The 23,696-nt window shown below is 38.3% G+C and overlaps 1 protein-coding gene across 1 annotated transcript in view; it reads left to right on the top strand.

The window, feature by feature from the left end:
• CSPP1 (centrosome and spindle pole associated protein 1) overlaps positions 1–23,696 on the top strand; it is a 109,245-nt gene that overhangs the window by 43,874 nt on the left and 41,675 nt on the right. The window contains exons 9-18 of the mRNA XM_066378930.1: positions 345–443; positions 1,607–1,674; positions 7,656–7,749; positions 8,762–8,819; positions 11,361–11,569; positions 14,075–14,196; positions 14,534–14,612; positions 15,695–15,824; positions 17,899–18,046; positions 23,378–23,530. Coding sequence (XP_066235027.1) covers positions 345–443; positions 1,607–1,674; positions 7,656–7,749; positions 8,762–8,819; positions 11,361–11,569; positions 14,075–14,196; positions 14,534–14,612; positions 15,695–15,824; positions 17,899–18,046; positions 23,378–23,530 — 1,160 coding nt within the window. The remainder of the gene's footprint in view (positions 1–344; positions 444–1,606; positions 1,675–7,655; positions 7,750–8,761; positions 8,820–11,360; positions 11,570–14,074; positions 14,197–14,533; positions 14,613–15,694; positions 15,825–17,898; positions 18,047–23,377; positions 23,531–23,696) is intronic.

Genomic DNA, 23,696 nt, shown 5'->3' with positions numbered 1-23,696 from the left:
AGCCTTGCCCAAACCGGATGAGCCCACGCTCAAGCTGGTGACCTCGGGGTCTCGAACTTGGGTCCTCCACATCCCAGTCCAACACACTGTCCACTGCGCCACCGCCTGGTCAGGCAACTTCCTTTTGTTTTAAAGACAAGTAAAACAAACTCTTGGTTATGTCTTACTAGCAGATCGTACTTGAATTAAATCTCATTTGAGTTAATTTTAGAATGTGTTTATAGTAAACTTCATTATAATACTTTGTTCCCTTTAATATTTCCAACATGAAATGCAAAAATACCAAAGACATATGAGGGTCCACTGCATGTGGAACATGTTCTATAAGCTAATATGTTTTTAAGGATGTACGGGAACAGACGAGGGAATGTACCTTCTATGGAGTACGGTGGCGATGTCATAGAACACTCAAACATACGAATTTCATCTGCTGGAAATAAAAGGTATAGTATGTAATATCGGTTCTGCCCTCAGTCATGATGTACACTGTGAAGCAGCACCTGCTGAAACTGGCATACTGAAAAGTAGAAATATACAGTATCTTAACACTCTTCCTTACTGGTGAGAAAGGAATAAAGGGGGAGAGGGTTCAGAAGGGGAGAGTTGTGTTAAATGAAAACTTTTAGTACTTTACAGCATTCTTCTGAAGAGCAGGTTTTAATTACAAAGTATGCCAAGGTGTTCTGAATATCCCCTATCATTTTAAAGTGTATAAATTTAAAGTTATGAGAGGAGTAGTAAACATACAATTATATAAATAATATATAATTATAAACATAATTTAATGGGCTAAAATTAATTTAAAATATCTTGTAGGTATTGGAGGTGGTATAAACTTAACTGAAAATAAATTGAAAATGTTATTGCAATGAGTTTTCCTTTCAAAACTTTTTTACTTTAAACTTACTGAGTGGAGAACTTTTATGCTTACGTTGTAAAATGGACTCATACATAATTCTCTCGAGCTTAAAAGAAAGGAAATGATGTGTATTTTATATTCATGTTCTTTTTCTATATAGTGTTTTATCATTTTGTTGGCGTTCTTATATTATATGTAAGGATAAATGCTTCCGAACCTATAGTGTATAATGAAAACAGTATTGTCATGTGTCAGGAACAGTGTCTATTGTTTTTTGAAGAAAAGTAATTTCATAAAAGTGCTTGAGATAAGAGAATTTGCTGTTTGGGTCTAGTTAATGCAGGTTTTGTGAGGGAATTGTCCCAGAAAGGAGTCTTTTAGGGGCGATCTTCTTTTCCAAGTATGTGTATAGGTTTCATCATTTTTCTTTCCTTTTTTTTTAAGATTTATAGATATGTACTTACATTCATTTTATTTACTTCGATAACTGTTGTAAAAAAAGGTTGTATTGGGAATCTATAGATCCAGTGAAGCAGATTAAAGAAAAAGGTTTTGTATATAGCCTGAATACATTGGGGTCCCACCATCTAAAGATATTGAATGCCAGGATTTTATCCTAACTTTAAAAACATGTAACTGTTACAGTATCCATAGTACTTTAAAAGGCCAGTAACTCATACTTTCATTTTACTGGTTTTGTTTCCTGAAAATTATTTGGGTTTTAATTCTTTTTGTTTTTTGTTGTAGTGCTCAAGACAATGAAGCATTCAAATCTTCCCGAGAACTCTGTAGTCCTTTTGCGGGGATGCTCTTCGGTACGTGCAAACTTCTGGTCAGATAGACTTGTAGAGTGTTTTTAAAAGGTCTTTAGTGAGCACTCAATGTTGTAATTAATACTACTCATACTAATAACAGAAAAAGTTTGTTTAGTGGCTTGTTTTATGATAGGCAATATGCTAAGCATTTAACATATATAGTTTTGTAAAATTTTAAAACAAAATAACTTTTAGTGATGAGTTTTCAATAGGTGGTAAATGAAATACTAATTTCAGTAATAAGCTTTTAATTTCGTATTTCATTAGTGTGTTGTTGTAGTGTGGCTGTTTATTATATTCTGTTTTATATGGGTAGTTTTTTTTTTCTTCACTCTTTTTCTTGTTTCTTTTTCTAATACAAAACTGCCTTATATTTAAGTTCAGTTCCCCTGAACTAAACCTTTTTAGTTTTTGATAAACACCCTTTCTCATGTTCTTTCTATGTAGTTTCTGAGACAGTGTTTTGTTTAAAGCATGATCATAACCCACACTTCCTCTTTACTGTGTAGAAATTAAGGACATAGCTAACCATAAGCATGTTGATCTGCTGTATGAACTTGTCACAGTAAAGAGAGCCTTTTTTCCTGTGTAACTTTAAATTGAAAAGAACTCTTTTCTTTGTATGAAAACTATTAGAAAAAAATCACCTGAAATTTGGTTTTAGGGAAGTCTGAGAGAAAATTGAATTAACAGTTTAGATCAGTGGTAGTCAACTTGGTCCCTACTGCCCACTAGTGAACGATCCAGCTTTCATGGTGGACGGTAGCAGAGCAACCAAAGTATAAATAAAAAGATAGATTTAACTATAGTAAGTTGTTTTATAAAGATTTATTCTGCCAAACAGTGAAAATCTGACATCAAGTACTTGGTAAGTAATTATTATTATATGCTTTAACTTGCTGTAACTCTGCTTTATAAATTTTATAAAGTAAAGTTACTTCCCTACTTTATAAATCACCATTACTGTGGAACTGGTGAGCGGTTAGAAAATTTTACTACTAACAGATATACAGAAGTGGGCGATAGGTATAAAAAGGTTGACTACCCCTGGTTTAGATTCATTCAACCTGAAAACCACCAGGAATTTAAATCTTGGCTTAGAGATGTGTAATTGCATGATATTCTGAGACCTTTGTTTTTTGAAATGGCTACTGTGAGAAAAATGACATAGCACCTACAGCTGTGATGGTGAACCTTTTTATAAAAACCGCCTACTTTTGCAGTGCTGGTCAACCTGGTCCCTCCCGCCACTAGTGGGCTTCCAGCTTTCATGGTGCCCTGGTAGTGGAGCAACCAAACTGCGCAGAGATTGGCCCACCATGAAAGCTGGACCGCCCACTAGTGGGCGGGAGGGACCAGGTTGACCAGCACTGCAAAAATGGGCGGTTTTTATAAAAAGGTTCCCCATCAGGGACCTAGAGTTTTATTCCAGTGTAATGTCTTTACATGAGAATTGACCAATTTAACCTATCAATAGGTCAGAAGGCTTTTGTTCTTGTGATATTTAAACATGATAGAAATTGGAGAGCTTTTATGTTGAGAGCCCATTGACAAATAGTTTTATCAGTAAATGGAAACTTTAAAGATGAATGACACGAATTTATTATCAATGCAATCCAGGAATTATGGATGAATATTCAGTGAGATAATTGATTCTAATGCTTGAAAAAATGATTCAAGTCATTTAGCCTAGTGATTTATCCCAAGGTAATATATATATATATATATGTATATAGTTTTTTTTCAGCTTATATTTATATATACTCACAGGGAATTGATTCTATTCTGAGTCAGCTCTCTACATCTTTAGGTAGTTCTCATTGTTATAATATTCTTATTTTGATTGAACTGAAATTTGTCTTCCTGTAATTTGCCACAGTGACTTCATTTAGAGCCCTTCACTTTATATTAAAAATTAATGCAACTGACTACATTAAGCAAAAATAATATATTGTGGGGTTTATAACAGAATCATGGGTTGTTTCGAAACCTACTTTTAAATTTCTAAATATTTGGGGATTTTCCTGCTGTCTTTTTGTTATTGACTGCTTGTTTATTTCCCCTGTGGTTCAAGAAAATAATTTGTTTCAATTATTTCAAATTTGAATATTGTTAATAGAGTTTTTGTAATGACTGGAATATTGTCCGCCTTGCCGTGTTTAGTGTGTTCTGCAGAATGTACAATGTGTTTGTGGAGTGTGGTTTACAGTAATGTTCATGTCTTCCATCCCTAATGATTTTTTTTTTTTTTTTTTTGTATTTTTCTGAAGCTGGAAACAGGGAGACAGTCAGACAGACTCCCGCATGCGCCCGACCGGGATCCACCCGGCACACCCACCAGGGGGCGATGCTCTGCCCACCAGGGGGCGATGCTCTGCCCATCCTGGGCGTCGCCATGTTGCGACCAGAGCCACTCTAGCGCCTGAGGCAGTGGCCACAGAGCCATCCCCAGCGCCCGGGCCATCCTTGCTCCAATGGAGCCTTGGCTGCAGGAGGGGAAGAGAGAGACAGAGAGGAAGGCACGGCGGAGGGGTGGAGAAGCAAATGGGCGCTTCTCCTGTGTGCCCTGGCCGGGAATCGAACCCGGGTCCTCCGCACGCTAGGCCGACACTCTACCGCTGAGCCAACCGGCCAGGGCCGCCCTAATGATTTTTAAATGTTCTTTGTTCAAGTTCCTTAGAACTGGAACCTTATTCTTAGTGTGAGGCTTGGAGTGCAGGAGGGATTTTCTGTGTTCCTACACCTTCTTTCAGTGTTCAGCAAGGCCGCAAAGTCCTGGAAGGAAAGGGTGTATCTCCACACTTCTTCCTCAGCGTAGATTCCTGTTGCTTGTTCCTTGGTGCAAGGCTGGCCCTGTGCATCTGGTTCTCAGCAGAGTCTGTCTTGGGGTTGCTGCCCCTCCCCAGAGTCCTAGCCAGACTTGACTTTCTGCCTGTGGAGGGTTTTGCTTGAGAATCTGCTGCGCTTCCCCTCACAGTACCAGGTCTATACTAAGTATGTAGTTCAGAATGCTGGGTCAGGGCAGGTTTTCTGCCTTTCAACCAGGGGATTACCGCTATTGCTTTGTGTGAAAGAAGAATCTGGAAAACAGATGGTGGGTCATCCCCCTCCCCCCACCAGGGAGGGTTCCTTTCTGGTCTCATGAGTTGCCCCATGTCCTGTCTCTTGTGAGCATTCTGCGAGAGAGGGCTACTGAGGGCAGAGTCCTCTGGTGTCTGGGCTTCCAAGACTACATCGTTTTGTAGCCCACACAGAGCCTTTAAGAATTCATTAACTTTTTATCTATTTTGTTCTTATCTGCTTGTAAGGCAGCCACCTATTTCTGTATATTCTGGTAAAGGCAAACACTTGGATTGTCCCACCTCTGGATTGGTTTTCATACCTTTTGAAATTCAGTTTACCTGGTTGCTTTTAATATCAGCTTCTGATGGATGTTTTTCAAGTTCTGATTTTGTAAAGGTTGAGCTTTTTCCCATTGTAGGGTCTGAGCAGTGTTGTGGCCTTCTGTTTTCTTAGTAGAAACAGAACTCTCCATTTGGTTCTTTGTAATAGCTTCCATTTTCTCCTCATGCTGTTGCTATTTTTCACTTAAAAACTTGGGCACAGTTATGGGAGCTGCTTTAACATCCTTGTTAGTTGTTCCATCATCTTTGTTTATGTGCTCTTTTCTATTAACTATTCTAATGGTTATGAGTCACTGTATTCATTTTCTATTGCTACATCACATAACACAAATTCAGTGGCCCAAACATCTCACATTATCTCATAGTTTCTGTGTGTCAGGAATTCAGTTAGGTCCTCTGTTCAGGGTCTCATAAGGTTACATTCCATGTTTCAGCCACTTTGGAGGCTTGACTGGGGAAGAATCTACTTCCAGGCCCACGTGGAATATTGGCAGAGTTTATTTCCTTGTGGCTGTATTAGTAAGGGCCCTGACTTCTCACTGGATGTCAGCTGGAAGTGCCTCCCACCCCCCAGTTCTTAGAGCCGTGATGGTGAACCTTTTTATAAAAACCGCCCACTTTTGCAGTGCTGGTCAACCTGGTCCTCTGGCCAGGTGGAGGGACCAGGTTGACCAGCACTGCAAAAGTGGGCGGTTTTTATGAAAAGGTGGGCCATCACTGTCCTAGAGGCTGACCACTGTCTCTTGCCACGTGGACCTTCTCACCCTGGCTGCTCACTTTATTGTGCCAGCAGGGAGACTCACTCAACTCAGAGAGGGCATTTACCTGATTAAATCAGACCCGCCCACAATAATCTCCCTTTTGATTAATTTAGAATTGATTTGGTACTTTAATTATATTTGCAAATTCCTTTCATCTTTGCCATGTACTGTGGGCTAGCGGAAAGTCATGCCCTCATTCAAGGAGAGTGGTTTATACATGGAGTCAACACAGAAGGCAGGGAACATATGATCTGTCTTAGAATTTTGCCTGCTTCTGTCACATTTTTCAGTTACTTAAGGACCAGTGTTTTGGAGGCCTTATTTTAAGCTTAGTTTGGGACATTTAGCTTTCCTTCCTGCTCTGCTACTACAGAGTGCCCTTTCAGAGTCTTTCCTCCATGAAGACAAGACCCTAGGGAATCCCCGAGAACTCCACTCTCGCTGGAGCCTGAATTTCTCTCCAGTTGAAGTCTGAGAGTTGTTTGGTTAATGTGTCCTCCACAGTTTTTTGCCCTATCTAATGGAATTTCTCTCTGTGCTTGCACAGACTAGTGCACAGTACTAGAGGAGGAACCCCTCTACGGATTTCTAAATCTCTTTTTATGCTTCTTTTTGGATCTTTGCCCTAAACTTCTAGCATTTTAGCCTTCCTGAATTTTGTTCCTTTTCTGCCCAGTTTAGCTCAGTTTCCCAGCATGGTTGGGGTTCTCCCTCCCTGTACCCGCAGTTTGAAACTTGCATTCAGGCAGAAATGGTGCTGCTTAAAGGCTCACTTCATCTATTTTTCATCCCTCAGGTATTATATACGGACTTGTGCTGCTTGGTGGCCACTGTCTGAAAAAGTTATTTCATAATATTTTGCCTAGTTTTATTTATTTATTTTTATGGTGGGAGGTTAAGTTCTCTGCTGTTACTCCCATCATGATCCGAAGCAGAGTGGATGTATCTACTTTGATTATAAAGCATTATCATTGATGTTCATGTAACTCATGTTTTCTCCATCAGAGCTCCACTGTTACTGACATCTGTGCTTAATGGACAGACTCAGATGCTGTGTGTCCACTTAATTGTTAATTGGGAGACTAATAATTAAGGAAGTAGAGGATTTGCTGGTTTGCACAACTGGATTTTCACATTATACCAGGATGACAGGTTTATAGTTTTTCTGTAGAATCGAGGGAGCCATTGACTTCTTGAGCAGGGCGCCAGTGTCATAGGGCTGTATTTTCAGGCAGTTGGTCTGAAGCAGGGAGAGAAGAGGAGTTGGGGAGACTAGTTAGGTTATTGCTGCAATCCTGGTGAGCTGTGCAGCAGTCCCATCCAAGGTTAAGGGCGGTGAGAAAAGAAACGAGGGTCCTCATGTGGGGTAAGAGAGGATGAGCAGTCAAAGTTACAGTGAGGTTCTGAGGCTCTATGATCAGGCCATTATCAGAAAACAGAGAGGGACAGTTGCTCTTGAGGTGTTTGATTTGGACACGTGTTCAATTTAGGGGGTTTTGGGGGGATACTATTGGAACTATTATCCCAACTGGGAGAAAAATGAGGATGGGGATTAGAGTATTCTCCTATTTAAGAAGGTTTTTGACTAAAAGGAAGGATTATTGTGTCTTTGATACATAGCAGATCTTCATTATGAAATTGTTGATTATATAATTGTATGGTAAATATGATTTTACTTTTTATATTTCCAGCTTATGCAATAATTACTCTTTGACCCAGTAATTAAAACTGGAGATTTAAAATAATTCGAGTTTCTAGTTGGATATATTATGCTCAAGAGTTAAGACTACATTTTTTTTTTTTTACCACACTCTAGGAGGTGAAGATCGGGAACTTACTCAGAGAAAGAAAGAAAAATATAGACAAGAACTGTTGGAACAAATGGCTGAACAACAGAAGAACAAGAGACGGTAATGAAAGGTTTGCATTTAGAAGAGGTGGTTTGAATTTAAAATGCATTTGTGTAACGTGACATGGTGGCATCTGTTGCGTAGGAAAATAAGAGGATATTTTTCCTCATATGCTTTTGTATTTGTAAGTCACTTCAGTTTCAGTCTGCACATTGTAAGTCTGCAGGATAGTAAATACTCTGTGCTCCTTTTCTTTGTTAGTAACAAAGGGGACTATATATTCTAGAACAGGTCTTTTACATCCCTGTATTAATTTCTTCAATTAACAATTTAGGATAGTATTTAATATTATCTACATGTCCACTTAATATTATCCTATATATAGTGAGAAATAGAAAATAAAAGTATTTTTTAATAATATAAAACTACATATATATGCAGTATAAAAATAATCATTGATGAATCCACAGATATTTGTTGCATACAAGTCTCAGTGTTTGTAATTTTTTCTTGTAGAAATACCTATGAAATATTAATTGCAGTTTAAAATTAGGAATAGATTTCTTAGTTCTAGAGAATTTGAGATTTACTATCTCTTGGTTTTGTTATTTTTCTTCTAATTTAGAGGAAGACAGTATCTGCTTTCTGATATTAGCCATCATAAACATTTTCTTAAAAAAACTCATTAGAAAGTATGGTATTAATTTTTAATTTTACCCTTCTTTTTGCGAAATGAAAATATACATACATGTACCTACCCTAAAAGAAGTAAAGATTTTGTTTTATTTCTGTACTCTATTCTATGCAAATAGCTTAGGTTTTAAAGTAGCACAGGCACTGGTTTAGAGATACTTATTCAAATTACTTTACATGTGAATTCTAGTTTACTTTACATCAAATCATAAAACTTACATTTTCAGAGTCATTTATGGCTTTATTGTCAGTTAAAGGAATTATTTGTACTTGGAGATGTTATTGCATGGACTTTGTGTATAAGTTTGTTTCAGTAATGATTATGCTTTTGGTAGTGTTTATGATAACCTTTTAATATAAAAATTTTAATTTTGTTTAGAGAAAAAGACTTGGAACTCAGGGTTGCAGCTTCTGGTGCCCAAGACCCCGAGAAGTCGGTGAGGGTTCCCAGCATTTTTTTTTTAATTTTTATTGATTGATTTTATAGAGAGAGGAGAAAAAGAGAAAGAGAGAGAGGGTAGAGGGGGGAGGAGCAGGAAGCATCAACTCCCAATGTGCCTTGACCAGGCAAGCCCAGGGTTTTGAACCGGCGACCTCAGTGTTCCAGGTCGACACTCTATCCACTGCGCCACCACAAGTCAGGCCCAGCATCTTTTAATGTTTTAACATTTCAGTCAGATAAGCCTCAAATATGACAGCATGTGAAGATAGTTGAAAGATATTGGGATATGCATAAGAGTAGAGCAACTTGAACACTAAAAAACTGAAGTTGTTTATTTTGCTAATTTTCCCTTTTTTATACATGCATCCTTTTTTTAGTTTATTTCAAATTAGTCTTTTGTCCTTTGTTCATCTGTCCTATTTGTGGGAGAGTTATCTCAGTTTAACTTAAAATAGATGTTAAAATTGTTCTTGAGTATATATCTTGATCATTTTTCTTATATTTGAGTGATTTTCAAAGAAACTGAAATATTTAATTCTAGACTTTAAGTAATTTTTATTTAATGTAAAACTGAGAGATGATAACCTTATTTTTACTTTGATTTTGTAATTCTCATTAAATGGAATGAATTACTTACATCATAGCAGTTAAGAGAAGGTAATTGTTGCTCTTCTCACTGTACTTTTTCTGTAGTTGATGCATAGAATTTATATACTAAGGCGAGTTTTGTTTCATCTTTGAGTGATAATGAAGAAATTTTAATTTCATTAAAAAGTTCATTCTTAAAAAGAAAACAACTTAAAATTATCCAACTGTAGGCAGCTTTTGATTTACTTTTTTACTTATGCTAAGTATATATCCTGGGGGTTATCTGTTTATATAAGTTAAATACTTCACCAGCACCACTCACTCCCAATGTGATTTTTGACTGCTCATAGAATACAAGTTTTAGATTAATCTGAGAAGTCTTCCTGGGGAAGATAAACATGGTGAGGGGGAAAAGGGATACATTCCAAAACTAAATATATTTTCTTCTATCAGTAAAAACCTTTGAAATAGTTTTTTTTTTTTTTAATTTGTATTTTTCTGAAGTGAGAAGCAGGGAGGCAGACTCCTGCATACGCCTGACTTGGGTCCACCTGGCATGCCCACCAGAGGGCGATGTTCTGCCCATCTGGGGCGTTGCTCCATTTCAACCGGAGCCATTCTAGCACCCCGAGGCAGAGACGATGGAGCCGTCCTCAGTGCTCGGGCCAGCTTTGCTCCAATGGAGCCTTGGCTGTGGGAAGGGAAGAGAGACAGAAAGGAGAGAGGGAAGGGTGGAGAAGCAGATGGGCATTTCTGTGTGCCCTGGCTGGGAATCAAACCCAGGACTTCCATACACCAGGCCAATGCTCTACCACTGAGCCAACCGGTCAGGGCCTGAAATAGTTTTTTTTTTTTTTGAAGCTGGAAACAGGGAGAGACAGTCAGACAGACTCCCGCATGCGCCCAACTGGGATCCACCCGGCACGCCCACCAGGGGCGACGCTCTGCCCACCAGGGGGCGATGCTCTGCCCATCCTGGGCATCGCCATGTTGTGACCAGAGCCACTCTAGCGCCTGAGGCAGAGGCCACAGAGCCATCCCCAGCGCCCGGGCCATCTTTGCTCCAATGGAGCCTTGGCTGCGGGAGGGGAAGAGAGAGACAGAGAGGAAAGCGCGGCGGAGGGGTGGAGAAGCAAATGGGCGCTTCTCCTGTGTGCCCTGGCCGGGAATCGAACCCGGGTCCTCCGCACGCTAGGCCTGAAATAGTTTTTATAATCAAAAATTTCTTTTAAAATCTTAAACTTTTTAATGTAATATGGTGGCATGTTAACCCTTGGGTTTATAGTTATATTAGTGTTTGCCGGACCCTCTTATTTATATTTGGTTGAAACAAGTTGCTTTACTAGAATAAATAAGAATATGAGACATAATAGTTAACCATTACTTTTAGGTTTACTTTTTATATGTAAATCTTAGAAAAGGATACCCAAATGATATAGAGCAGGGTTAACAAAGTATCACTTTTGGTCAAGTCCAGTTGCTGCTGATTTTGTAAATGTTTTATGGCAACATAGCCTTGCTCGCTTGTTTAATGTTATGTGGGGCTGCGTCAGCACTGTGACTGAGTCTGGTAGTATGGCCTGATGTGTTTACTGTTTACTATCTGACTGTTCCCAGAAGGTGTGTCCTGACTGGAGAATACTTTGATCTCAGAAATAGTAATTGGATAAAGAAGCAGCAATGTTGTAGTATAATAGAGTTTTATATTTAGAATTAATATCTGTTTCCAGCCTTTGCTTATTTATTAACAGTAAGACATTAGGTGTGTGTGTACTTTTAGGGGATCTCAGTTACCCATTTATAAAATAAGGATTAGCTATACAATTCTGTTTTTCTGTAACTGATTTAAGTATTGCTGGCAGTCTGGGAATAGAGGGTTTTTTGAAGTTTCTTCTGCCTTTAGATTTATGACTATACATAACAAAGAGATTTTTTTTCTTTATTTTAGCCTGATAGACTAAAGCAGTTTAGTGTGGCACCAAGACACTGGGAAGAGACGCTGCCACCTGAAAGACCGCGAGTAGCTTTCCAGACCCCGCTCCCTCCTTTATCTGCCCCCCCTGCCCCCCCCATCCCACCAGTGCACTCCATCCCATTGCAGAGTGAGGATCTGCACAGTGGACTCAGCAGCACCCTTGGTGAAATGGTGCCTCCCAGGTGCTTGTTTAAATGTTTTGTGTTTGGGAATTAGGGAAGGTATCATTATATTTTATGTGTAGAAGGATTTGCTGAAGCAAATAATGTTAACCATCAAAGATTTTTGTGTAATTAATGACTTTTGTCAAATAATTTCCTTTGAAATGTTTTCATCATTGGATTTTTCTCTGTTAATATAAGAACAAGGGTAATCTACCCTTGTAAGCTTCAGTTGGGTAGAGCATCATGCCGGTATGTCAAGGTTGTGGGTTTGGTCCCTGGTCAGGCCACATACAAGGATCAACCACTGAATGCAAAAATAAGAGGAACAATAAATCAATCTCTCTCACCGTCTCTCCCCCCTCTCTCCTTCACTCTCCCTCTCCCTTCCTCTCTTTAAAATCAATTAAAAAAAGAAAAATCCTTATTATATTCTTTTATTATTTAAAAATCCTTTAGCATTTTTAGAATGTGTAAGTACATTTAGTGTTTAGTTTTGAGTCATATTTTTGAATATTTTAAATACTTTTTAACATATAAAAGAGATACATTTTCTTTAATTTTGTAATTCCACTTGGCAAACATTGAATATGTCTTTCAGTTTATATGGAAAAAGTTTCTAAAATGGCTTTTATATAACATTACTTTAACTTCTCTTTCATTCAGCTCTTTGTCTGTGTGGTTACTTACGGGCTGTACAACTCAAATACCTGAAATGAAAACTTTGAGATTATAAAACCTGTAATTTAGGTATTATGGAAAAGATTTCATTTCTATTGGTGAAAGACATTATGCTATACTAGACTATACAAGCAGAAAATCCTGTTGTTCACATTAATATTTTCTGGCCTGCACTTTATTTTCTTAGTAGAACTTGAATTTATTATTATTTTTTCTTATTATTAGTGTATTATAGTAGTATATTTAATCAGGTGTGTATTTCTTTTTTAACAGTGATATTTTCTGGACTATATTTTCTCTCAATAGGACTTGGGTTTTATCTTTTATTTAATACAGTTGTAGGGTTGTGTTCACTGTATTATAAGGTGTTTTATTTCATCCTGTGGCTTCCTTCTGTAAAGACGAGGTGGGATTGGAATTACAGAGTGTTCTGGGATAGTCTCAGCCCTGGGTTAGGGCGGTGATCTTCCACCGGGGTGCCGCAAGAATTTTTAAAACATGCAATCTGACTATTTAGTCAGGGGCACTGGCTTCTTTTCCCTTCAGTTGTCAAATAAAAAAATGATAACACCACACAAGAAGAATGAATCAGAATTATACCTTTTTCTTTTTTGTCAAATTGGAAAAATGTATAAAATATATTTTTGGTGTCTTCCAGAATTTTTTTTTTTTTTTGCATTTTTTCGAAGCTGGAAACGGGGAGGCAGTCTGACAGACTCCGCATGTGCCCGACCGGGATCCACCTGGCATGCAGAATTTTAGTAGATGACAAAGGTTGAACATTGCTGGGTTAGGGATTACAGTAGTCGGCTTCACTTGTCTGGATTTTGGGCAAAACACATTTATACTGAACTTTGATTTTCTCATTTATAAAAGTACAATAGTAATTTTTTTTCCTGTCTACAATTACAGGGTTGTAAGGATTAAATCTGAAATATATTTTTATAAAAATGTAAGATTTAATGATGTTGACAGTTTTTCATAGCAATTTTTCAGCTGCATTGTTGATGTATTTATGGAGAGGGGAGTAAGGTCAGACACCCTGAATGACTAGTGAATGTGGAAAATGTTCATGACTGAAGAGAACTGTAAACTTAGCTTTCTTAGCTCTTCAAAATGATTTTGAAGTTTGCAACAAGCAGAACGTGTTATGATCTTAAAAGTGCAGGCATTCTAGGATGCCCCCTTTTTCTCTTCATCTAAAGAGATTTGCCTTTCCCATTTTTACTATTGGGAAAAGTTGCCCTGGGGAAATTGCACTGTCATTTCCTAATCAGTAATGAAATGCTGAGATACAAGTTTCAACTTTATGAAATACTAAATACTGTGTCAAGACTTTACCGTTGATTTATAAGTGGTGAACTTTCTTTGATAGAAAAATACATTTATATAGTTAAAAAATGCACCTCTTCTCCCAGTCCAGTGGAACCATTTTTAATCCCACTTTGTACCTCTTTGCCTTTTCTTCCTGACTTGCCCTTCCTCTCTGTGACTCACACACTCTGGCGCCTGTTGGAAGCATGGCCTTTTCTAGAAAAAGCCTTCCTACGCCATGTCCCTACAGCCGCTCATCTGTTGTATGGCTTCGTTGACTATACTTTGTTGTAATTGCCTGTCTATCTCTGTGTTATTTCTGAGGGACTGGGACCATGTTTGTTCAATACTGACATACAGTGACTAATTAGATATTAATTGATTGAATAAATCTGAAGTTTTTTGTCTTACATAAGCGTTGTAGCTTTTTCTAAAGCAGCAACTAGATTTTCAGTAACATTTTGCAGAAGATTATTTTGACTTTTAAAACATTGCAATGAAATAGAGTTTTGAAATTTTTCTTTGATACAGGATTACACCTCTGCCTCCACCTCCCTTACTACCACCTTTGGCTGCTAACTATCGAACTCCTTATGATGATGCGTACTATTTTTATGGAGCCAGGAATACTATGGATCCTAGTCTTGCTTACTGTAAGTTATTTATAGTGTGAACATTCTTTCCCACTGGTTAAGTGCAAGCAAAAATATATAAATGAGAAGAGCACAGCTTTACTTTATACAGATATATTTATTGATTTAATAAATGCCCTATTTGAAAACTCAGTTTTTTAAAAGTTATTTCCTTTTTATCTAGATTTTTAGAAATATCTATATTGTGTTTTCTTACATTGTCCTTTACTAACTCCTAATCCAGAAAGAACTAGGGAGTTTTTTCTTAGAGAACATTTTCGGTATGTGACTTAATTCCTAGGGATAAAGTTTTACTAAGTGGATCCTCTGGAATGAATGCGTGTGTGTTTTATTAAAGATGGTTCAGGACTGATGGGAGTGCCGCCTGCAGCTTACGTCACTGCGCCCGTTGCCACCCGGCCAGCACAGCCTGTTGGGTAGGTCATTGCTAAAATGATAATTTCTTTCAAAATTAATTTGTCTTCCTAAAACCTATATTACTCAACTCATTCTTTTTTTCTTCAGAACAGATAAAACTTTAATTTCCAATTTCAGCCTGACCAGGTGGTGGCGCAGAAGACTGAGTGTTGAACAGGGACATGGAGGACCCAGGTTCAAAACCCTGAGGTCACTGGCTTGAGTGCGGCTCGTCTGGTTTGGGCCGGGCTCACCAGCTTGAGCCCAAGGTTGCTGGCTTGAGCAAGGAGTCACTCGCTCTTCTGTAGCCCCCCCCCCCGTGAAGGCACATATGAGAAAGGAATCAATGAACAACTAAGATGCCTCAACGAAGAATTGATGCTTATCTCTCTCCCTTCCCATCTGTCTGTCCCTATCTGTTCCTCTCTGTTCCTCTCTCTGTCACACACACACACAAAAATAATTCCAATTATTTCATAACCTGTATGTTCAAAATATTGCTTGTAAGTCAGTGTTTCATCAAAAGCACATTTTAAAAATAAAGAGTAACCTCACTTTTCTCTAGAAAAGTCATGCATGCATATTATTGATAAGTAATACAAACATCTGCAAAAAATCAAAATTGCCTAAAATCTCATTCGTTCAGAGATAGGCATATCCAAATATGCATTAAGGAAGTCTATGTACACACACAACTCACAGAAATGTACACATACCACACCAAAATGGTGTAGTTGTTCTATAACCTGCTTTTCAGATTTATAGTATATCACAAACATTTTTACATATCAAATGTACTTCTATGCATTCGGAAAAGCGAATAAGCCATGTGTATCTTGCTGGATGAATTATCACTGTGTTTTCACTCCCATGTAACTGCACCTAGGTCAGGAAATAGGTCCAGTAAATTTGTAAGTTTCATGAACTGTGAAAGCAGAGACTGGGGAATTGCCCAGGAAGAGGTCTCTTACTTAAGGATTTCTCTTTGACCTATTTTTAAACGTACTACTTATATACCATACTGTTTCAAAGGAGTGTTGTTGCATTTTCTTCTTGCTTGGTCATAAACGGATTCAAATGATTAATTGTGTATTTGATGCAGGAACACTGTTGGACAACATGAATTTAAAATTACAAGTGATCAAACAATGAATACAGGGTTGCTTTTTGAAGATAAACCAAAGGCTTTCAAGCAGTCGCTTCAGTCTTACCAAGAAGCTTTGCAGCAGCAGGTAATAATTCATTAATTGATTCATTTGTTCATTTAATGTTGAACATTTTATGTGTTAGCACAATGGTCCCTTAGAACTCTGAGTGTGGCAGAGGAGAAAAAAAGATAGCAGTTATTTATAATACACTGTATTTGATGTAGATGGTCTGGAGTGGTTTTGGAATCGTAGGATAGGAAGAATAATTGGCAGTTAGGAGGGCCTCACATGGTTGTTGATATTTGAACTGCATGTCACACATTGAATAGATTTGAAATTCCTGGTGTATTCAGGAAATGGAATTGATATGGGAGGAAGGGCTGGAGTGTTGGATTGTGCTAGACTGTGAAGGACTAGCTGTGAGGAGTTTTAGTTATTTGTTATAGATAGCTAAGGGAGGATGTTGTAAGACAGAGTGAAAGCCGTAGTTGATGTGAGCAGATTTGGCTTTTAGGAAGACACCGGGTTGTGTTGCGGGTGATTGGGAAATAGATGTGGCAGAGAAACTGTTCAGTAAGTTATTGAGGTAGTCCAGCCAGGAGCTAATGAAGCCCTGAGCTCACCGGCGGAGATGGGGAGGACTTCCAAGAGACAATTCTGGGATTCAGAGATAGGACTTAGTGATAGGGAATGAGAAAGAACAGAGGGTTGAAGGTGATTCTGAGTGTCATCATATAGGAGAATAATGAAGTAATGAACTAAGATAGGGAAAAAAGAGATTAGACATTTTTAGGGAGGAGAACAAAGGGGTCTTTTATAGTTTGTAATGTTTCAAGAGTTCACTGAAGAGTACCTGTATCAAATATATGGGTTTTGGGGGGGGGACCCATTATCTCTGAGGGGACCCTGGAACTCTTGGTAGTTATCTGAGGTACTTCTCTGTAAAGTTCCACTTGGATTTCTTTAAAGCTCCTTTTGTTCAGTTCTTACATGGGAAACCCCTTGAGAAATTGATTTTTTAAAGTTGTAGAATTATCCACATTATTTTTAGTATGTTAAGATTCTACAGATTAAAAACTGAATTTGTCTTCTGTTTCTAAACGAGCATATTAAAAACACTAGTGTCAGTGTCAAAACTAGATTTTCTAACTCTAGAATTTTATTTTATATATGTGATGACTTCCTTGACCTTGGAGTAGTTGCTTAAATTTCCCATGCAAATGGTTATAATTTTAAAATGTATACACTTGTTCATTGCCTGTCCATATCTCTCTAGAGAAGAAGCCTATACTTATACTTGATGATGATAAGATGGTATTTTAAGTATCCCAGCATTCCCGCAAAGAGCTTTGAACTTTAACCTTTTTGCATTCTGGGAATGGAGTTTGCCCAGTGTAGAGTAGAGCTGGAGAGGAGTGGGAGTAGTTTGTGGCTGGCCAGGTCCATGAAAGGGTAGTTGAGAAAAGGAAGCGAGGAGACCCTATTGGTCCCCACGGAGCTGGTGAGGTCAGTGAGGGAATGGCTCAGATGTTGGGGATGGTAGGGAAGAGAGGCATCTGTGGCTAGAAAGGACTCTAGTGGCATGATGGGAGGCAGCATGTCAGCTATTTATTCCTGCCATCGATGTGTTTTAAAGTTGAATGTTACCTAGTTTGACCATTGGCGGCCCAGTGGATAAAGCAATTGGTCTGGGCCGCTGAGGACCCAGGTTCAAAATCCTGAGATCACTGGCTTGAGCACAGGCTCACCAGCTCAAGTACGGGGTCACTGGTTTGAGTGTGAGATCATCCACATTATCCATGGTCGCTGACTTGAACCCAAGGCTTGAGCAGAAGGTCACTGGTTTGGCTGGAGCCCCCCACCCCCCAGGTCAAGGCATGTATGAGGAAGCAATCAATGAACAAATAAAGTGCTGCAACTGTGAGTTGATGCTTCTCATCTCTTTCCCTTCTTGTCTATTTGGTTTTTCTCTCTCTCTCACTCACTAACAAATAAAAAAGGTTGGGTGTTACCTATTTTTGTGTTTTAAATTTTATGGTGAAGCATACCAACAAAAAAAATCTCCAGTTTTTGCTTTAATAAGAATAATGTTTTATTAAAACTTTTTGTATCAGAATACTTGGGAGTGCTTACTGTGAATGTTTCTTATGCTGTCAAGATTCGGGAAAGAGAAGAAAGAAGGCAGAAAGAACGGGAAGAAAAGGAAGAGTATGAAGCTAAGCTGGAGGCTGAGATGAGAAGCTTCAACCCCTGGGGGAAAGGCGGAGGGGGCGCTCCTCTCAGGGACCCGGAGGGAAACCTGATAAGTATGTTATGGGCACTCCTGGGTTGTTTTTAAGAGAAACTAAATTGTGTTTAACCTTTGAAATGATTGGAGAGTAGAAAGAATTGGGAATCCTAGCGTTTAAGGCAAGGTCTATTTTTATGTATCTTAATGCAAAAGACGTATTTTGATAAATACAGAGTGGGGCTATGTTTACAGTTGTTCATATGGAAAATACTACAGTAACGAATAAGTAATAATACAATAAGCTCTGTGTTTCACACACTGACAACTATAAACCTCCTTTTGCCTCACACTATATAACAGGTTAGAAAGCCCTTCTTGTCAGAGTACTTTTCATTTATTGTTGTTATAAATTATCTATCATCTGATGTTTGCAGGGTAAAAAGTTCATGTTAGTTGGCAAGTTTTTACCTAAACTAGTACTTAAAATTTTAAAAAACTTCCTAGAAAAAAACAAAAAAACTCTTATTACTACAAGTTTTTTTTAAACTAGTAAGATAGCTTTAAAATAAGTGATCTGTAATACTGTGCAAGAATATTGTGTTTAATTCATATACAAACAATGAATGAGGAAATTCAGTACTCTCTATGCGTTACTTATTAGTGGGTGTTACATAATAAAGACCCTTGTTAACGATATCTTGGCAGTTTGCAGATTGCAGTCTTGACAAATGTGTCTTTTAATTTTCATTTTTAAGCTGATTTCATACCTTTTGTTTTATTACCTCACAGAAAAATAGACAAGGAGTGACAATTGACAAATCATTTTTTTTCCAGTAAAAACCAATATACATGTGTTTTGATTGCCGAATCTGTTAATCTTAAATAATAGTTATATACTCTGCTAAAACTAATTTTATTTATTTATTTTATTTATTTATAAGTGAGAGGAATGGAGATAGACTCTCGCATGCACCTTGACAGGGATCCACCCAGCAACCGCAGATGGGGCTGATGCTTGAATCAGCTGAGCTATCCTCAGCACCTGGTGCCAGTGCTCGAACCAATTTAGCCACTGGCTGTGGAAGGAAAAGAGAGAAAGAATGGGGAGGGGGAGAAATAGAGGAAGAGAAGCAGATGGTCGTTTCTTGTATGTGCCCTGACTGCGGGTTGAACCTAGATGTCCATAGGTCAGGCCAACACTAACTGAGCTAACTGGCCATGGTCTTAATTTTTATATAAATATCCTGTTTTAATTGAGAGGATTTGTGTAATCACAACAGTATACTCTAACACAGGGGTCTCAAACTCAACTCAGCATGTGGGCCGCAGAGCAAGATCACAGCCGTTCTGCGGGCCGCACTAGGTCTACAAAAGGCAACTGTTACGCAACACTTTTCTCACTGCAGTTGGAAAAAAAAAAAATCAGTACAAGCACAATCGTACATGCAGTTTACTCAGTGTCACAAAACGACCAGAAACTGTAGTTCGCATCACAACTGCTGTTAACTAAGCTAATATCTAGCTAGGATGCTAGAGAAATGAAAAATACAAGTAGGCCCCTAGACTTACTTAATTTTATCCAAAATATTTTGAACTTCGTGGATTAGTCTGTGGGCCGCACAAAATTGTTCTCAAACTCGCGGGCCGCGAGTTTGAGACCCCTGCTCTAACATGTTACTGATTTTGAAACTTATCATAGTGTTTGTTTACTTACAGGGTATTTATCTCTTTATATAGAGTTTGTGTAGGTGCATATCACAATGAGATTACATTTCCTAAGCACTTACTAGTGAGTGACAGCCATAGCTATGAGCATTGTCTGGAAGGAGTGAGTTTGATATATTGTATCTTGTAAAGAAAATAGATGAATACTATATGTAGTGTTATTCATTGTGATTTTGCATTTATATAGACTGGTCTTATGCTGTTCTAGTGAATTTGATGACAATGAAATTATTAATTTCCCATTTAAATTCCATTTTTATGACTTTTTTAGGGACCTCGGTTTCCTACTGTCTTTCTCTCTTTATTTCCCTCCCATATCCAGCTAGATCTCATGATTTGGTGGTGAGGATAGGAACATGCAGCTAATTCTTGTTTTACCAGGCCTTGGCACTTGGTCATTTTCTTATAATCAACTTTTCTCTAATTTCTTCTAGACCAGTGGTTGGCAAACCGTGGCTCACGAGCCACATGTGGCTCTTTGGCCCCTTGAGTGTGGATCTTCCACAAAATACCACGTACGGGCGCCACCTCGATAAGCAGTGTACCTACCTATATAGTTTAAAAAATTTGGCTCTCAAAAGAAATTTCAACTGTTGTTCTGTTGATATTTGACTCTGTTGACTAATGAGTTTGCTGACCACTGTTCTAGTCCCTTCTTTTATTTTCAGTTTTTCTACTGATTTCTTTCCTTCCACTTCTGAATATACTTAGGTTACTTGTATTCTTAAGGACAAGCAAAACTCTTGACCTTGTTATGCTTCCCTTACCATACAGTGCATGTTCAGAAAGCAGTCTGTGCTTGTTGTGCCTGTCTTGCCTCTTCCTGCTTCGTATTCTATAATGTGACTGCCGGCTCCCACCGCTCCACTGATGCTGCATTTTCAGAAATAGCTGATGTCCTGATTTCCAGAGTATGGTTTTTATCATTTTCAGTTCTCCTCCTCTTTGAAGTGGGTTGGCACTTTCTTCCTTCCTTCCTTTGCATCCTGTGCATCCTCCCAGATGCTGTCCTCTGCCAGCTGACATTTAGTGGATGTAGGTTATGAACTAGCTGAAAGGCTGCTAGGTCTGTGAGCATGGTCCTTGTTCTACGACTGTCATCTGATGTTTTGTGTTAAGTTAGATATGCTCTTCTTCCACCCATTCTCTCCCACCTCATCTCTGCTGCTCCTGTGTTTCTCTTTAGGTCTGCTCCGAGGATGATATTCATACCTCTTTCTTCATCCTGGAGCACTTTTAAAACTCTTTTTCACTTTTGACCTGTCTTCTGAATCTCTGCACCTGAGGCCTGGGGGATTATGTGCACCTAGCTTGCGAAACCCAACTTCACTTTGTAACTCCTACTCATTGTTGCTTTTCTCTGTATATGCATCATAATTCTGATCATTCAAGCTAAAAAGTGACTCTTTTCAGTCAGTTAATAAGACTACTGTAGGGTCTGCCTCTTCAGTGTTCTTTAATTCATTTTTATTCATGCGCCACTATAACTGAGATTTATAATGTCTTGCTTGCTTTGCCATTGCCTTATTACTTCTTCATTCTTCCTCCTCTGTTTCCCACATCCACATGATATGTATCAAGAATATACCCAACTCTGTTATGCCATACTCAGAAATCATTGAGGCTTCTGCATCTCACTGATGGAGTTCACATTCTTGCTGTGCCATTTACTGGCTTTGTTGTTTTTGAGCAAATTAATTTAGTTTAGTTTTTCATCTCTAATATTGTGGTGAAAGTAACAGTACCATATCTTATAAGTTATATAGAATATAAAAACAATGAGTATTAACGTTAGCTGCCATTATTACTATTACTATTTCTCTAACTACCGAAATTGTCTTCATCACCATGTGCAGAATTTAGAATCATCAGCTTGTGTTTCAGAATATTCCAGAATAGGCATCGGGCACACATTTTCTTATTTTATTTCTCATTGCTCTAGTCCGTGTGTTTTGTGCTGTAGTCAAGCTGGACTACTTGGGAGCACTCTTTGTGTTCACCCCTCGGAGCTTCAGAGCTCTGTCTCACATGGCTGTTTCTTCTTATTATTATTTTTAATATATGAATGCTTTTAATTATTTTTTTTTTTTCGAGAGAGAGAGAGAGACAGAGAGAGGGACAGACAGGAAGGGAGAGAGATGAGAAGCATCAATTCTTTGTTGCGGCACCTTAGTTGTTCATTGATTGCTTTCTTATATGTGCCTTGACCTGGGGCTACAGCAGAGTGAGTGACCTCTGGCTCAAGCCAGTGACCATGGGGGTCATGTCCACTATCCCACACTCAAGCCAGTGACATTGCGCTCAAGCCGGCAACCTCAGGGCTTTGGACATGTGTCTTCCACGTCTCAGGCCAACACTCCATCCACTGCACCACCGCCTGGTTAGGCCATGGCTCTGTTTCTTATTAAGCTTTCCTAGCAGCCTCAGCTGGGAAGCTCTAAGTCTGTCCTCTTCTAAATGTTGCTTGTAGCAGGATGTGAACTTTCCTGATTCTAAACTCTCATTTTTTTTGGGTAAAAGTCACATGTTATTTGCCTTGTTCTGTCTGGTAATCTAATCGTGATTCATGTTCATACACATCCTTGAACATAACAAGCTTCTTGTTAAATACTTCTTATCTTCAGATTTATTTTTGCTTTTATTGCTGTCATACTGTCCACACTGTTTGTGGGAACTGCTTTTTATTTGTAAAGCATTAGAGTTCTTTAGCCACACAGTCTGTTTTTTAAGATTTCTTGGTTGTTTGGCCCAGTCCTTCATGCTCAGATATTGGCCACGTGTATATGCTATCTATAACTCTGTAACAAATTACCCCAACATGTAGTGTTTTAATATTACAAACATTTATTATCTTGCAGTTCTGTGGGTCAGTAATTTGTGAGTGGTTTAGCTGATGGTTCTTTCTCAGGGTTTTTCATGAGGTTGCAGTCCAAGATGTCAAAATGTACGCTGTAGTCATCTGAAGGCTTGACTGGGTCTGGAGAGTTTGTTTCTAGTCTGGCTCCCTCACCTGGCTCCTGAGGCCTCAGTTTCTGGTCATGTGGGCCTCTCCCTAGGGCTCCTTCGGTGTCCTCATGACATGGTAGCTGACTTTCTTCAGAGTGAGTGATGTAATAGGTCAAGCAAGGTGGAAACCATAACGTCTTTTATGAAGTAGCCTTGGAAGTTATTACATTCTGAAGTGTCTTGTTCATAAGAGTGAGTTATGGACAATGGCCCACATTCAAGGGGAGGGGAATTGAGCACCATCTTTAAGGGAGGATTGTCAAAGAATTTATAGATGTGTTTTAAAACCCGCACATAATTATATTGTTTCATTGGGAACTCTAGTGACCTTCAGTAAATTTCACTGTGACTTGCTTTCATTTGTTGCTATATTTTCTATATTAAAGAGATTCCAGGTTCTGAACTAACAGTTAAATATGGATTTTATGGGTTGTCAAAGATCTGTATATTTTTAAGTTCTTTACTAATTTTGAGTTTATTTTATAAGGTTATTTTTTTTAAACCTTTTAAGTTTTGATTATTTTGTGTCTGTTTTCAGGGCACCAAGATATCATTGAATTATTCCAGCTCTGTCCTGTTGTTTTTCTTTCAGATTTCCTACTTTGAGAAAATGTATTAATCATACTAATTATAGAAATGTATTTATTGAAATCAATGGCTTATTTTTCCCTCTCAGCTGATTTGAATAGGATGCACAGACAAAATATAGATGCCTACCATAATCCAGATGCAAGACCATATGAAGATAAAAGGGCTGTTGTATCTCTAGAGCAAAATTTAGCCACTTCAAATGCTGAGAACCTAGAAGATTCTGCAAATAAAAACTCAGGTGTTTAATCACATTCTACTTTTTCTTTTACATTTCTGAGGTTGTTCAGTAACATTTCTGTTCTCTGATAAAATCTTGTAATTTTGAGAATTTGGTTACTCTGAGTCAAGAAGTAAAACATGTTTTCTTGTGCTTTTTATAATAACTTTTCTTCAAAGGTATTTTG

Source organism: Saccopteryx leptura, chromosome 3 (assembly GCF_036850995.1).
Source record: "Saccopteryx leptura isolate mSacLep1 chromosome 3, mSacLep1_pri_phased_curated, whole genome shotgun sequence".
In the NCBI taxonomy this organism is placed as follows: domain Eukaryota; kingdom Metazoa; phylum Chordata; class Mammalia; order Chiroptera; family Emballonuridae; genus Saccopteryx; species Saccopteryx leptura.
Note: the sequence above shows the minus strand (reverse complement) of the source record. Positions and strands in the feature narration are given on the sequence as shown.